This window comes from Rhinolophus hipposideros (assembly GCF_964194185.1).
Source record: "Rhinolophus hipposideros genome assembly, chromosome: 10".
In the NCBI taxonomy this organism is placed as follows: Eukaryota; Metazoa; Chordata; class Mammalia; order Chiroptera; family Rhinolophidae; genus Rhinolophus; species Rhinolophus hipposideros.
In genome coordinates this window covers 74,818,985-74,836,225 of record NC_138056.1, presented here as the reverse complement: position 1 = coordinate 74,836,225, position 17,241 = coordinate 74,818,985, and the positions used below count along the sequence as shown (strand labels likewise).

At 34.9% G+C, this 17,241-nt stretch overlaps 1 protein-coding gene across 1 annotated transcript in view; it reads left to right on the top strand.

Moving 5' to 3' along the window:
• GUCY1A2 (guanylate cyclase 1 soluble subunit alpha 2) overlaps nucleotides 1–17,241 on the top strand; it is a 284,653-nt gene that overhangs the window by 70,511 nt on the left and 196,901 nt on the right. The window contains exon 4 of the mRNA XM_081065007.1: nucleotides 6,180–6,898. Coding sequence (XP_080921133.1) covers nucleotides 6,180–6,898 — 719 coding nt within the window. The remainder of the gene's footprint in view (nucleotides 1–6,179; nucleotides 6,899–17,241) is intronic.

Genomic DNA, 17,241 nt, shown 5'->3' with positions numbered 1-17,241 from the left:
AGGTCCAGGGCCCCCAGGCCTTTTGCTACCTGCTGGCTGACAGTAAGGCTCAGCCACTGAAAAAGCCTTCTTAGGTGTGTGGGTTGGGCTGGTTGACCTGGTGTTGAGAATGCCTTTGGCAACATAGCACTAGCTGGGCCGGGTGGGCTCCCAGGGAGTCACGAGGCATGGTCATTAGTTTTTACAAAGTTAATGCAGTTTTGGTTCTTGTACCAGTGCTGGGTCTGTGACCACTTCGCAAAAACTACCTGAGAACACTGCAGCCAAGCACCGCTCTCCTCAGGCCCACGGGTGTCCGAGAGCTGCCCATGAGAGGCTGTGGCGCAGATAGTGGCTCACTGCCCACCACCAAAAGTTTCCCAGCTGCTGTGGCCTTCTGCTGCTGTAAAAATGCTTCTGCAGCTTGTTGGGTAAGGCTGGCTGTCCAGGAGCTGAGAGTTCTCCTGGTGATGCAGTACTAGTTGTTTGGCACAGGGACCCAGGGTGTCATCAGGGTGGTAAAATACACCGATTTTACCAGACCTATGCAGGCTCAGATTTGGCCCTTTGGGGGAGGGTTCAACATAGAAAAGATGGCACACTCCTGTAGGCCACGTTTGAGGCAGGCTCTACACAGGGACAGTCGCACTTGTTCACTCAGTCCTTGCTACAAAACCACACAACTCAGTCTTTCCCCGTATGTCTCTTGCATTTTTCATGTTGCCGCCCCTCCATCAGAAACCAGGTGAGTGTTTGCAAGCTAGTGAGTCTGTGTGTGGGCCCTTTAAATGGGTATCTGGGTTTCTAGCTGCCTTCTGTCTCACCGGAATGGGCAGACAGAGTCCTCACTGATTTTCACTACCAGACGTTGTGTGGACTGTTCTTCCCGGCATAGGACCCCTGGGCTCGGGAGCCTGGCATGGGGCTGGGACCCCTCCATGTTCTGGGGGACCTCCATCACCAAGGTGTCCCTTCTGGTGTTCAACCACTGTGTGTGGGTTTGGGGTCAGCCTGTTTCGTGTCTCGGCCCCTCCTACCAGTCTCGATGTGGCCTCTTCTTTATAGCCTTAGTTTTAAGGGTTCTGTTCAGCTAGTCTTCAGATGATTCTTGAGGTTTATTCTATAATTTATTTGTAATTTTGGTTTGATCCTGGGAGGTAGTAGGCATAACGTTTACCTAATCTGCCATCTTGGACCTTCTCTGATGTCTTACTCTTTTGATACTATGCTTGTTAGATAAGATTTCATATTAGACTTCACTTTAAGACCTGGCTCTGCCACTAATAGCTGTGCGAACTTTGGCAAATTTCATTATATTGCTCACCTGTAAAATGAGGACAATTAAAAATATCTACTTGGTAGGGATTTTTTAAAAATATGAAATTAAATAATTTATGAAAAATTTGGCATATTGCTTTGTACTCATTTTTCCATTCTTACTGGAACTGCCTAATTCAGTCAATACAATCTCCTTTTACAGACATTGAAACGTTTTTCTGGCTGCTGTCTTTGACTCTGGTCTTGGCACCCTTAAGTCCATCTTCAATATTGCTGATTAATTAACAACTCATCGTTCTGCTCCCCAGCCATTATCCAGTTACTACTTACTCTTCCTTGACCATGCTGGGATCTTCTACTTTCCTGGTTTATCCATATTCCATTACGGCCCATCTGCTAGTATGCTTGCTCTTTCCTTGTTGGCCTTTTGGAACCCACTCTTTCTTCAAGTCTCCCTTCAAATGTTATCTACCTGAGGAGAGAGTCAGTCTTTTTCCATGCCTCCATAGATATTCCTGTATGCCTGTTACAACCCAATCACATCGTAATTCAATTATCTGTGAGGGCCCATGTGAGAAAAGAATATGTTTAATTGTTTTGGTATCCTTAGATATGGCACAATTGTAGCTTTAAATATTTGATTATATTTATTAAACAAATACTTAGGCCAATGTTTAGTTTGTATGAATGAAGTCTAAGTCTCAATGTGCCAGGTATTAGGTATGCAGACATAAATGGGAGAAGGTCCTTGTCATCAAGAAGTACACAGTGTGAAGTTGGACAGACGGCATGAGGGGCAAAAGATTCATGTCATGAGTGAACAGACTTTTTCATCTACAGCTGAAGATGTCAGCATTTATGCTATTCATGTTTTTAAAAGAGGTGAATTAACAGTAACTTAAAATTCTGACTTCTAACTTACTTGTTAATGAAAGCAGTTTTAAGTTTTGTCTCTTGAGGAAATGTATTCTTATAGACCCAAATGTCAAACTGTCATTTTATCTTATGATATGAGGAGATTAGCATTGTCTATATGTTTCAAGTGATTTACTGTAAGTATGGGGTTTGTATCAATCGTAGGTGGAACCTTGGGAGTGAGAGCTGCACCAGTTGTCGGAGCTGAACTACTTTTTCTGTGCTTTCTAAATTTTGAGATAAAGCTTACAATGGAAGTCCTGGCTATTGATAGCATATTTGAAAAAGTTGAAGTGATCTTTCCCTAGTTTTAATTTTTTAAGCTCTAAGAATTTTTTTCTTCTTTTCTGATCTTGTACAGTTTAACAATTGTGAGAACAAAAAAATCTTTATTAGTTAATTGAATATTGTGGTTTATATAAAATTACCATGTATAGTAGTTGAGTGTAATATTCAAAATAATTCAGTTTTTCTTTATTGATACAGATCATTTTTTGCCTACTGATAGGCCTTGATGTCATTATTTGAGAACTGACAATCCTTGTACCGTAAAGTACAGAAGTGCTTTTTAAGGCAGAAAGGATTTCTGGTGCTGTACTCACAGAGTAGTTTTTATTTTGTTGTCTTTGGTGAATTTATGTCTTATTTTCTGGATGATTCTTTGGGATTTTGGCATTGCAAATAGAATATACAGTTACTGTATTATGTCTATATCTGGGTTCTTAATAACAGTGAGGGTTTTTTCAATGTTATTAAATATGCAAGTTAGAATAAATTCTGTTTTTCTTTTTTGTACCTATAGGCCCACAGTCCTTGTAAGATACAACTCTCAAAAGTATAGAAGCAATCTATGGAATATTTTCAGTGTCACATGGGATTTTGTGTTCAGAAAATGTAGTCAGATTATAAGAATTTTTATTCTGAATTTAGTTTCTAATTAGCATTTCATAATTAAAAAATTTAATAACGTCTTTGACAGGACATTGTCTTTGAAATTTAGTTTGTATTAGACTTATTTTGTTATAATACAGTGGTGGTGATGTAAGGATCTGGCATAAAAGAAGTTTTAGTGAAGGAATTTTCAGACAGATAGTAGTCAAACCACGAGAGTGTGGTTTTATAAGCCAAGAGAGAAGGGAGATTTAGGAGGAAGAGACGATCAGTAGAATCAAATTAAAGGAAAACAACAAACAAGATTAATTAAGATAAGGACTAACAGTATATATTGGTTTAAGTAATTATAAAAGCAGTTTCAGTGGAGTGGTTGGAGCTGGCGCCAAATTGCGGTGAGTATCATCGATCTTGTTTTCTCCCATGCTAGGTATCTGAACACATAGATGCTATTATTATCAATTCTGCCTGGTATTATTATTAGTGAATGTAACATACGTTGAAGGGCAATCTGTAACGTGACAATGTGAGGTGAGTGGTGATTGATGTTTTTATCTTAATAGGTAACTTTCTCAGCTTGCCTTGAACATCAAATCTATCAAACTAAAATTAATGTGAAAAGCTTCTTAATAAAGGGATTCTTTTCACTTAGATTTTAACTTCTTTTCATTACACATTGATTTCAAGAACTCCTTTGTCAAACTGACCTCTTAACTTGGCTACCACAGTGTTTAGACCAGGGTTTCCAAACTTTTTTCAACGTTTTTAACCAAGGGTCATATGCGGTAAAATACGCAAACGGCCAGGCCACTTACTCAAGGTGAAGTACGTATTGCCTCACCTGGTGTATTTAAGTAAACTAAATATATTTTTGGAATTTGCTGCGGGCCAATTAACAATGGATTGCGGACCGCAGTTGGCCCGTGGGCCACAGTTTTGACAACCCTGGTTTAGAGTGTATATAGTAAGCTTTCAAAAAAAATTGATTTTTTGTAAACTCTATTTGTAAAATAATATTGTTAACTGTTTTCTTCCCTCACTTCTGGATGGGAGAACCCTTAGGGAATAGTAGGTAGGAGCAACAAGCCAAGCCACCGACAGTCTAGACTGCTGTGCAGTCCAACAGGACGCTAGCAGAGTGACCTGTCTTTTCCCCATCCTGATTTTCAGGACCTCCTTCTAAGATGGAGTAGACTAGGCAAGAAAATATAAATATGTAAACTACATGTATTGATTTCAGCTGTTGGAGAGGAAAAACAATTCTCTACCTTCCTCAGTTCTTTTGGCTGTTCTAAGAAATAAATTGACATAAGACAGATAAACAGAAGAAGAACCAATTTAATTGTGTATGTACTGAGGCGCCATAAGGGGCCCACACATGGTCCGGCAATTGGGCCATATATGCCATTCTGAACTAAGGAGAAGGAGTAGGAGGCTGGCACTTCAAAGGAGAGGAGGGTAATTCTCATGGAGGTGGAAAAACAAAAATTGCCTGGGCTATGTGGAGACAATGGGGTATAGAGATGTCTTAGGTATCTAAGCCCTTCGGAGTTTTCCTCCCACACATAATCCATATTCTTTGTAGTTATTTGGTGGTAGTACTTCCTGGGCCAGGCCCTGTATCTAAATTCCTTTAGGCACTTAACGGGGAGGTAAAAAGCCCTTTCTAAGTCTTTTGTTTCTTAAAAATAATCAGCATAAAATAATTCTAATGCCAAAGAGACATATTTTGGGGTGGCAAATCCTGCTCCCCTACACAGCCAAAGTCAAAGGAGAAGCAAAAGAGTGACTCTAATAGAAGCTTTTTTTAGCGTCAACTCTTTTATTTGTGTTGTATTTTTCTTCTTTGGACCATAAATTCCCTCCTTATATTTCCTCAGAACATCCTCAAGGGTAGATCTACCTGATCACATGTGTCTCTGTTTCTAATTACTGTATAATGCACTGTGTGTGTGTGTGTGTGTGTGTGTGTGTGTGTGTGTGTGTGTGTGTGTATTTCATTATAATTCCATTACTATAAGGTAGTGTTCTGTTTGCGACAGTATCTAGGAGTGAGTATGAACTTAGAAAACTTAACAAAGACCTTTTAACTCGAGCTCCTCAGATTTCTACTCTACTCTTGGCTATTCTCACTTTTGTGGGTGAAAGAATGCAAAGCATTCCACAGTTCTGCCATTTTTAATTCCTTTTGTCTTTCCTCCCTGGGGTCTAGCTGACCTGCAGGACTTCCCTTGAGATTACTCATTGAAGTCCTTCTGTTTATAGTAGATAGCCTGATCCCATTCCCCACTCATGTACCATAGAATCCCTTTCTGCTTGATATTTCCCACTTAACAAATGTATTTTGATAAGTAAGATGGTAATATTGGATGGATATAATCTAGAGATATTTTTATAGATGCCTCTATAAAAAGATCTTTTAACAATGAGGGAAATCATTAAGGAAAAGATGTTATTTGTGCTAATTACAGCAAATGGAGTAGGGTGTTGAAAAGAAAAGTTAGACTTTCAGCATTTAAAAATTTAATGCTCTAGGGGATGGGGGAGGGAGGGAAGAGCACAGAGGATTTTTAGGGCAGCAAAACTACTCTGTGGAACACTATCATAATAGACACATGTCATTATACCTTTGTCAAAACCCAAGGATGTACAACACCGGAGTGACCCCTAATGTAAACTATGGACTTTGGGTGATAACGTTGTGTTAACGTAGGTTCATAGATTATAACAAATGTACCAGTGCAATGCATGATGTTGATAGTGGGGGCCAAAGGTGCTGGTGTGTGGAGGGGACCGGGGCATATGGAAAATATCTTTGCATTCTGCTTAATTTTGTTATGACTCTAAAAGTGCTCAAAAAAATAAAGTCTGTTTAAAAACAATAATGTTTATGCTCATTAACATCTTAGAATGGAAGCATCCAGAAGATGAACTGAAATTTACTTTCTCTAACTCAATAATGAATGAATTAACCTATTTGAGACACTTGTAGACCTGAGGGAAATACCTCTCTTGTTTCACTCACTAAGCTATCTCATTTGATATGCATTAAAAAAACTAAAAATTCAATTATTTGTATTATACTTCACTAACATGTGTTTCCCATTTACCTCTAGGTTTGAAGTTTGAGGAAATTCAAGAAAAATTTGGTGAGGAGTTCTTTAATATATGCTTTGATGAGAATGAGAGAGTCCTTCGAGCTGTAGGTGGCACATTGCAGGACTTTTTCAATGGCTTTGATGCTTTGTTGGAACACATTAGAACTTCTTTTGGAAAACAGGCCACTCTGGAGTCACCATCATTCCTATGCAAGGAGCTCCCTGAAGGTACTCTCATGCTGCACTACTTCCACCCTCACCACATTGTGGGGTTTGCAATGCTGGGGATGATAAAGGCTGCAGGAAAGAAGATCTATCGGTTGGATGTGGAAGTGGAGCAAGTTGCGAATGAGAAACTGTGCTCTGATAGTTCAAACCCAGGCAACTGTAGCTGTCTCACTTTCCTTATCAAAGAATGTGAAAGCACTAATATCACGAAGAACCTTCCACAAGGAACCTCCCAAGTTCCCGCGGACCTCAGAATTAGCATCAACACCTTCTGCAGAGCCTTTCCTTTCCACTTGATGTTTGACCCCCACATGTTAGTCCTCCAGCTGGGGGAAGGCCTGCGGAAGCAGCTCCGATGTGACACTCACAAAGTGCTCAAGTTTGAGGACTGCTTCGAGATTGTTTCTCCAAAGGTCAATGCCACCTTTGAAAGGGTCCTTCTGCGCCTGTCCACCCCATTTGTGATTAGGACCAAGCCTGAGGCTCCTGGCACTGAGAATAAAGACAAGGTAAGTGACCATGAACTTGAGATGGGTGATGGGAACTCAAAGAGTGCATAATTAGTTCAGTAAATTACATGCTGGCTGTACTTGTAATTATTTAGGCAAGAGAGCTTAAAGTGCCATTTAGAAAATGACTGCTCCCTGGATGTATGTCATGAGATTTGGCTCCATTCCCAGCCATTTTGCATAGTGTCTGCATGTTCCATTAATTTATTTCAGCATATTAAAAGAAGATACTTATTAATACTAGCCATAGTAATTACAAAAATGATAGCACTCACTAAAAATCTGATACTGTAAACCCATGCACATTTCCACCGATGGAAGTCAAACTGTGAGGGAAATGGTAAGACTGGGTTCAACACTATGGGACTTGCTTTCCTTATACTTAAATAACTATAGGTCAAAAGCTAGCTACACTTTTAATACATTCTGTTCTAAATTTCACAATCCAGGAATATCTGGTTAACATCCTATTTCTGTTTTAAATGCAGAATAATGTATTTCCTGAAAGTTGGAAATGAAGTGACTATCTCAGGACTTCTGATTACATTTTAGTATTGGAATAGAGACTCATTTCTTTAGAACATCTTCACTTGTTGCGAATACAGTGAAATCTAGAAATCTTTCCTGTGGATTTCTTTGAATCCCTTTTGGGAAAATCTGGGTTATAAATTATAAATAAATGATGAAAAGATAAGAGAAATACATCTTAGAAAATTTGAATTTAAACGAACATATTCCCTAAGGTAAAATATTTTGAGAAAAAAGTCAACATTAAAATAAATAATAAATTAAAATGTAAAGAAAATCAGCCATGACTATTTTAAATTTGGTTATATACTTTCAGTGATTAAAGGAAGAATAATGTGAATTTCCAGATTAGACATTTGAATGTACATTCGGTTTTCAGTAGAGCTTCCTTTTAATATTTTGTGTCAAGATAGATAAAGTTCCGTTAGGCTATTCAGTTTGTTCCCAGGCATTTTGGGAAAGCTGTAAAAATGAACAGATTGCTCTGAGCTAAAGGAAGGAAGAATCGCAGAAACAATGAACACTCAGTAGATGAATAATCTAGACATATTCTGGAGTGTCTACAATAATAAAATAAATGAGGAAATAACCTCCTGAAAGCAGAGTCAAAGACATTTTTGAGGATGTATATAGCATTAGTTTCATAATTTATTAATTTTTATAATTTTAAAATTCAATGAAAAAAGTTTAAACAAAATATTTGAGAAAGATGAAAGGATGCATATTCAGTTAGTGTGACTCAATCAGATTAGAAAGAATCATTCTGTAATATTTTTATCATGTGAGGTCAGTGAATTGCAAACATCGAAGGAAAAGCCTGAAGATTCCAATTTGGCACATTTGGATATTTTAGTCTGAGTGAATTATTATTATGCATTCCTACATTGATTACACATGTTTTAAATAATATTTTTCTCATGTACTATATACATACTCAATAATTGCTACCCATTTTGAAGCTCTTTAGTTTGGAAGAACGTTGTCAAATGTATATTTTTGTCTATATGTGTAGTTGCTTGAAAATTGGAATTATTCTACCTTTGTAACATGGGTAATATTAAAGCTGTCTTACAGAAGTTCAAAATTTGGCTAGGAAGGTTTGAAGCATCTTTAGCTTTTAGAATTGAAGTTGATGTTTTGACAATGTGCCTGAAGTAGAATATATTATTACCAATGTTAATTGTTCTATATTTTGTGCAGATTTGTGAAAAATTAAATGCAATTTAAAGATTCTGTGTCAAATTTTCCCCCCTATATTTCATCTGGCTTGTATTTCTATTTAATTTGTATACCAGGGTAAGAAATAGACATAAGGAAACGATGACTCAAATGTCAAAGCCCCCTGCTAGTTCCAATTATAAGGGACTGTGCTCATTGAGAAGATGCAATTATAATTTAAACATGTTAGTGGCAGTTTAAAAATAAAGCAATAGGCAGGATTTTTAGTTAGAATAAGGATAACAGTCCTCTCATCCTCAGGTTTACATTTCTGTTTATTCACCTGGGTTTGCTGAAGTGGGGCATTTGGGAGGCTCCAGTTAGCCCAAATGGAAATTACAGTGAATGAAGTTGTGGCAGGGAGTCATAAGCAGGTGAACAGCATTGTTTAGTTATTATGTTTTCAAATTCCAAATTCGTGTTTTCTTAAGACATGGAAAGAAAAAAGAAAATGAGAGTTAAAATTATGATTCTGTTGATAAATTTGACCACGATATTCATTCTTTTCCCCATATCTCTTCCTGTTAATAGATAACACCATGTTGTCTGGAGGGTCTAATTTTTTAGTGGTCTTTGATAAGAAATGCTACTTTAAAAACTAATTTAGGATATTTATTCCTTTGTCTAGCAGTAAAGGCTTTCATGATACTTGAGCTATTTTGGCTATTCACTTAATACCAATGAACCACCACCGCTGTCGCTGTCGTCATAAAGCAAAACAAAACATAACAAAACAAAACAAAAGAACAAAACAAGAGCTAATCATGTAGCTGAATGACAGTAAATTATTCAGAATGGATTGTAATGCTTTTGCTAAACCATGATCTTTGCCATTTTGTGTTGTCAGTTAATGATTAACTGCATAGAGGTAGAGCATGCTTGTGAGCAATTTGGTGTGATACTAATGAAAAAGAAAGCCATCATCTTAGTTCCAAAGAATTTACATCTTGATTCTGTAGTGATGAGTTATAATGACAAAAGCATAGCAAGAGTGTAACTGAGAAGCATCTGATGCAGTAATCTTGGCCAGCCATTAATTCAACAGAGTTTTGAGGTTAGAAGGAAGTCTTCCCGATGGCATGACCGAGCTTTGATTCCCATTTTTTGGTTCCCTGTATATCTTCTCTAAGTGATCATCCATGCCTTGCATATTCTTCTGTATTTGCTTTTCCCCCATATGGCATTCCTATATATTTATATTTCTTGAAGCCCATCTTCCTTTTCATCATCTTTCCTTATTAGATATCAAGTATTAAATATGAATGAATTGGTTCATTATTTAAAAACAACAACAACAGATTCAGCATTAGGAATTGAGACTGAATTGGGAATCCATGTTAATTTGTGCTGTGTATCTTTCCGGTCATTCAAATATAATACTCTTCTGGGAACACAATTTTGGTTGCTACCTGAATCTGTGTATGCCGGGCTGCAGCTCCTTTGGCTCAAATAAATGTTTATTATTCTTTAAAAAATCTAATATTGTTCTGAGAATTTGGAAGTTTATCACGTAGATTTTTTGAGGCATTGAGAAAAAAATTTGTTGCAGTCTAATATGTAATTTTGGAGTTAACATTTGGTCTTATAAACCTAACATTCACGTAGGTTTCAAAGCTTTTTTGTGTGAAGAGATGTTTGTAGATAGGGCTGTTAGGAATTAGAGTAACGCACATGACTTCTTTCTCTGCATTGTGAGGTCATGATGTGTGGGGGAAGTGGCAATAGAGTCAGAGAGAGGTGTCTCAGGCAATTGTGATCTTAGTAAATCCCTGTAATCTCTGAGCCACAGAATCTAGACAAATAATATTTTTACTCCTTTACAAGTCATCCTTAACATAAATTTATATGAGGTCAGTTGATTATGAGGTTTTCTATCATCCCTATCATTCAATGAATTGAGATGTGTTTTTAAAGAGCAGAGGGGTATCTGACTTTTCAACCATAAAGAGCTCACTCTATTATCAAGACTAAGTTAAAATAATTCTCTGGTTGCTTATGCTGTCAGATAACTCAGAAAGTTATTTGTGAGGATTAAATAACATACCCATGTAAAATTCTTATTATATCTTTGGCCCCTGGGTTCAGTGTTGAATATGTTTATTAGTATCACTTCTACCATTATTATTATTATTGTTCCTTTCCACTTGTGACATTCCTCCTATCCATTCTCCCCCTCACTTCTTGCCGTATAGAAGGAAGTACTGGAGGTCAGTAGGTTTAATAATTTCAGAGAGATAATCAAGCTCACCTAATATCTTCACAAAATGTGACTTGAGCTCTACTTCTTGTCTTCCTAATGAAGACTCGAAGACCCTGTCACTTACTCTATAGGAGCTCTGTTTGGATCTGCTTTTTATACAGACTGTCATTGTTTTAAAATCCCTAGTCGTCTTTTCAGATTCACTAGAGTTCGGAATCAAGTTTGTATCACCTGTGTCTACTAATATATTTTATGTTCACTTGTTATAGCATTTTGCTGTGCCAGTGGTTTCTACAATAAAATGGACTCGTTAGCTTAGGCACAACCTGAAACAGCAAAGAGAAACAATAAATAACATGAGCTCTTTTGACATTTTTTTTCCTTAGCAGCAACGCTTCAAAAAACTTTAATAACATTGTGGAAGGAGTCCAACGTTTGAAATACATCATCCCTACCACAGAGCAATGGCGTTGTTGTTCTTCTTCACTTTTGTTCTCAGGTTTGGAACTGAGGAAGAGCATAACAACATATTTCTTTTTCAATCCTCAGAAATATTGTCACATTTGTCTTTTTAATTAGAAGCTGCAAAGAAATTTAGGAAATAATTTTCAAAGAATAAAGGAGGAATTAACCTATGATTTTCTGTGGTCAAATCGCTTTTCAAAATGTTCCTTCATCTTTTCTAGATGCATGCCCTTAGTCTTCTGACATGATGATTGAAAAGTTTAAAATCTATTTATTAATCTTAATATATCATAATGACACTCTCAAAAGACAAGTTTCATCTGACTGTCAAGGATATGTTATTTGACTTCAACTTTAATTTAATTTGGGAAAATGTGAGCTTTCCTTCTCTGTTTAGGTCAGATGTTATTAGAGAATTTCAAATATTGGACAATATTTTTAGTGATGGACAAAATGACATTAGGACTTTCTCTGTAAATTGATATTTAGAACATAGATATAACTTCATTCAGAATTATCTGGAGTTTTCTTTGCTTTTTTAATTATAAGTGAGAGCTTTAATATTAATTTATCATTTTTTTCTAGACCTGGTCTCTAACCAGAAACTGCCTTTTAAAGTAGGTTAGGCAAATTGAGATTCTGATGCCAATATTATGAAGTTCAACTTGGCTCTTTCTCAAATTTTTTTTAATACCCATAATGTTAGAATTACTATGTAGTGCTATGTTACTGTGTAGCTACTGTATTCTGTATAGTCAGAGGATAAGGTAGATGATTACGTGATGAAGTATACGTTCGTTACAGTGATCCTCATGCTTAAAGTATACATTTTGCCATGTTTTTATTTTGTTAGCAGGAAAGATTGCAGCCTGAATTTGTAAAGGAGATGCCTCTTACCAAAGATCAGACGTTATTTAGTTTTAGTGTTGTAGGCTCTGTGGAATTGGAAATTAGCACTGTTACTTCAGATTTTTTCAGAATCTTCTTTTAATTGTACCTTTTAACTTAGAATCATTTTGCTTTAGCTGGTATCTTAAGTGTCAGTAAATTAAAAGCTGGTTTGAATGCATTTTTACCACACCATTTTTAATGGTGCTCTCTTTAGTCACATTACCATTTTTTGAAAGTATACAGTGCAATGATTTTTAGTAAATGTATATAATAGTACAACTATCACAACAATACAATTTTGGAACACTTTGTTGCCTTCAAAAGTTTTCTTGATTATTTGTAGTTAATCCTGCTTCTACTCTCAATCCTAGACAACAACTGGTGTACTTTCCTCTGCATAGATTTGTCTTTTCTAGACATTTTTCATAAATGCAGTCATACACATATATGTCTTTTTTTTTTTTGGTCTGGCATAATGTTTTTGAGGTTTATCCATGTTCTTGCATGTATGAGTGATTTGTTCATTTTTAGTACTGAATAATGTTACATTGCATAGATATACCACAGTTCACCAGTCGATGGACACTGGATTGTTTGCAGATTTTGACTATTGTGAATAATGTTGCAATGAACATTTGCATACAAGAGTTTGTGTTGGATACATTTCCATTTCTCTTGGTCAGATTCCTAGAAGAGGAATTTGCTGTGTCATATGGTAAGTATATGTTTAACTTTTTAAAAAAATCGCTACACTGTTTAACACAGAGGCTATTCCATTTCACATTTGACAAGAAACATGAGAGTTCAAATTTCTTTACATACTTACCGACACGGTGTGTTGTCACTCTTTTTGATCATAATTATCCCAGTGGATGCAAAGTGGTATCTTTGATTTTAACTTACCTTTTCCCAATGACTAATGATGTTGAGCATCTTTTCTTGTGCTTATTAGTCATTGGTATAATTTCTTTGATTAAATGTCTATTTAAATGTTTTGTACATATTTGTGTTGTTTGTCTTCCTACTATTGTATTCTTTAAAATATGTATTCTGGATATTATATTGACTTCAAAAGGTACTGTATTTTGAAGAATAATTTTAATTTTGATGGTACCAATATTTTATTTTATGGATGATGCCTTTGTTATGATATCTAACAAAACTCAAGACCACAGAGATTTTCTCTTTTATTTTCTTTCTTCTAGTAGTTTTATAATTTTAACTCTTATAATTAGATTTGTGATCCATTTTGACGCATATTTTGTTTATGCCATGAGGGCCTAAGTTTTTGTTGTTGTTTATTTGCATATAGACATCCAATTGTATGAGTACATTTTGTGGAGAAAACTATCATTTCACCATTGTATTGCCTTTGTAACTTTGTCAAACATCAATCACCATAAAATTTTCTCTAGCCTTTCTATATTCTATTTTTTTGTGTGTGTAGGGACAGGGGAAGGAGGTGTCTTAGGTGATTCTGATGTAGGATCTGCCTGCAATTTCTGGGTGTAGGCCAGGATCATGTCTCCTGAGACCAAAGAATGGAAACACGGACCCAGGAGAGGCAAAGAGTTTTAAAAAGAGGATCGTTTATTGAAAGCAAAGCATCAGAGCTCCTGAGTGGGACAGGATCCTGAATGGGGGTGGCCCTATTTTTTAAAATATCTAACTTTATGCTGATAATATGTTTTAATTACTGTATCACAGTTTTGCAATTGGGTATTTTAAATCCTCCAAGTTTTTAAAATTTGTTTTAGCTATTCTAGGTCCTTCGCATTTCCACATAAATTTTAGGATCCATTTGCCAATTTCTAAAAAAGAAAAAAAAAAACTTCCAGAATTTTAATAGGGATTGCACTGAATCTATAAATCAATTTAGAAAGAATAGCCATTTTAACAATATTAAGTTTTCCATCCTATGAAAATATCTCTCAATTTTTTTAGATTTTCTTTATTTTTTGTGAAAAATATTGTACAGTTTTCACTGCTCAGGCCTTGCACTTTTTTGTTAAATATATTTTTATTCTTTCTTGATGATACTGTGAATGGATGATATTGTGAATGGCATGTTTTAAAATGTTATTTTATTAATGTATAGGAAAATAAATTTTATAATACATAGGAAATTATGTTTGTATATTGTTCTTGAGTTATGACCTTGATAAACTCAGATTAGAATAGTTTAATATTATACAATAGATAAAAATGCAGTTTTTTGATAGATTCTTTAGGACTTTTTACTTCCATGATCATGTAGTCCGAGAGTTGAGACAGTTTTTCTTTTTCCTTTTCCATCTTCCCTCCGTCCCTTTTCTCCCCATCCCTTTTGTAGTATTATTTACTTGTTATAAACCAAGTTATATCTAATAATTATTGTAATAATTGTATGTATAATATGTAATTGCAATTATATACATTATATATTTATATCTATAAATGGGTTTTTAAAAAGGAATTAGGAAAAGAAAGGAAAAATACATTTAAGTGTAGTTATATCTTCTCATATATTTATCCACATATTTAGTGTTATCAGTGCTCTTTATTTTTTTCCCATGTATACATGTATTTTCTTTCAACTTGAAGGAGTTCCTTGTACAGTAAGTACACTCACTAGCTGCAAGTTCTATTACTCTGTTCATCTGGGAATGTCTTTATTTCATCTTTTTTTAATAGTTTTTTTTGGATATAAAATTCTCAATTTACAGTGTTTTCCTCCAGCAATTTGAATATACAGTTTTCTCTCTTTGGACATCTATTGTTGCCAGTGAGAAATTAGTTCTTAATTATATTGTTATTCCTCTCTATTTCTCTGAAGGACATAGAACATGGCGATGTAATAGAGAGTGACTGGTCTAGGTGTTGAGGAGATTGATTGGAAAGAGAAGAGGTCATTGAGCAAGTGTCATGTGTTCTTTTAAAAGGAATATATGACGCTCATGCAGTTCTTTCATATCCTGGAACTGAAACGATTCCTAAAGTGGTTACTGCATTGCACCATGTTACAGGTTTTGTGTCCTTGCACATCTAGTTTTAATTTCTTCTTTTCTTCCTTCTTTTCTTTTTCTTTTTTTTTTTAATAGAACCATATCTTTTTGTGGCTACTGTACATTTTAATCATATGTATTTCAATTTTGTATTTCTTTTATTAATTTTTGTCTTAAAATAATGTACACTTTGTACAAAATTTGGAAAATGCAGAACATTAAGGCAAAAACATCAATTTTGTAATTAATACCCTGAAATATCCACTGACATTTTGGTGTACCTATTTTTACTTTTTCCTATAAATCTTATTATTTATATAGTTGTAGATGATTGAGTTTAGAAAAATCTGTTTTTCTGATAAAAAAGTAATATGTGCCAACTTAGTCTTTACCATTTATTCCCAGATTTTTTTTTTTTTTTAGTAGTGCACTTAGCTATTTTTTTGTGCGGTTAGCATATTTTCTCTGATTACTCAATAGAAGTCTAACATATTTTGGCACATCTAGTATACCCATCTTTGTTCATTCCTATATAGTAATCTTGTATCATCTTCAATTTACTTTCCTGTAAAAAATATTTATGGAGAAACTTCTGTTCAGAAACTTCTGTTCTATAGAAATGTAAGTCTAGCCTTTATTAGTCAATGCTGAGATATTTTATTGAAGATTTATGGAGGTAACCCAAATGTCTTCAAAGGTGAAGATATGTGATTATTTATAATAAATACAGATATGTGATTATTTATAATAAATAATGTGATTATTTATTATCACATTATTTTTACAATGTTATTTATAAAAATATTCATATTACAGACTCTACTATTATAAGAAAAAACTTCTGTGCCATTTTATTTTCATAGTGGAAATGGTGTAATCTAAAAATTAATGAATTTGTGGACTAGAGAGGTTTGTCAAAGCTGTAATTCTATTTTGTAATCCCTCTTCTTCTAAAACTCAGCACATGATGCCCTTCAAAATTCAATTCAATAAAATATTTTTGAAATGCCACCTATATTTGGGTTTTCCAAGTTTAGCAGCCAATTTCCACTCCTCAAAGTGCAATGAAAACTTGATTTCTGTGATTTATTATAAATAAACATAGTAAAAGCTGTGTTTAAAACATTTTCAACTTACAGGTGTGTTTTGTGAGAAGGCTATTTATTTATGCTTTTTAGCATCTATGAAATTGGACATTTAGGAAATCCTGAAATTTTAAACAAGTCATTAGTATATGTGTCTTTAACAAGATTTGTCCAGGTTTATTTAGTTATAGAAATTCTAAGACCAGTGTTCACATTTCTAGTACATAAGTGGTTCAAGACTCTGAACTCTTATTAGATCCGTTTCTATTGTACTTGAAAAATATGAACCAGAACGCTTTGATCATGTTCAACAGTATTTCCTTATTTTGTGAGGGAATGAGTAGAGTTTGCCGCATTTTGTTTTTCTGAAAAGAACCAAAGTATTTATGTTTGAAACACTTAATGATCTTGGTTTTCACTTTTCCCTTAACTGAAGACAGTGTGTATGTTTTTCATGAAGATTCGAGGGAGTCAAAATTTATCTTACTGCAGAAGACAAGCAGAGGAAGAAATTTGATCTCCAAACTCTTTCTCTTTGAAGGAGAGTTCAAGAACTGTATTTCTTGCCAGGATAGACTTATCTGTGATGTTGTTGGTGGTTAATATTAACGGTAATTATGATAACATGTACAACTCCTTAAAGGGAATGAGATTTCTAGTTCACACATCCCAAAATTATGAGTGAATGAATGACTCTGTTGACCATTCAAGCACTGGCTTCAGAATTCTTCCTTTCACTTTATGAAAGGGATGAGGGACTCTCGCTGTCTCCATCTACATATATGGAAAACTTATGTTTAGAACCACGGATCTATGGTTCCTTGCATTTCCATATTTTCTAATTTAGATGTTATTATGAGTACAATAAAAAGTGTAGCTTTATTATTAGACTTCTAAAAGAATATTAGAATTACAATTAATAAGAGTTGGAAATAAGTTCTTCTAAACATTTTACATTGAAAAGATTCTGTG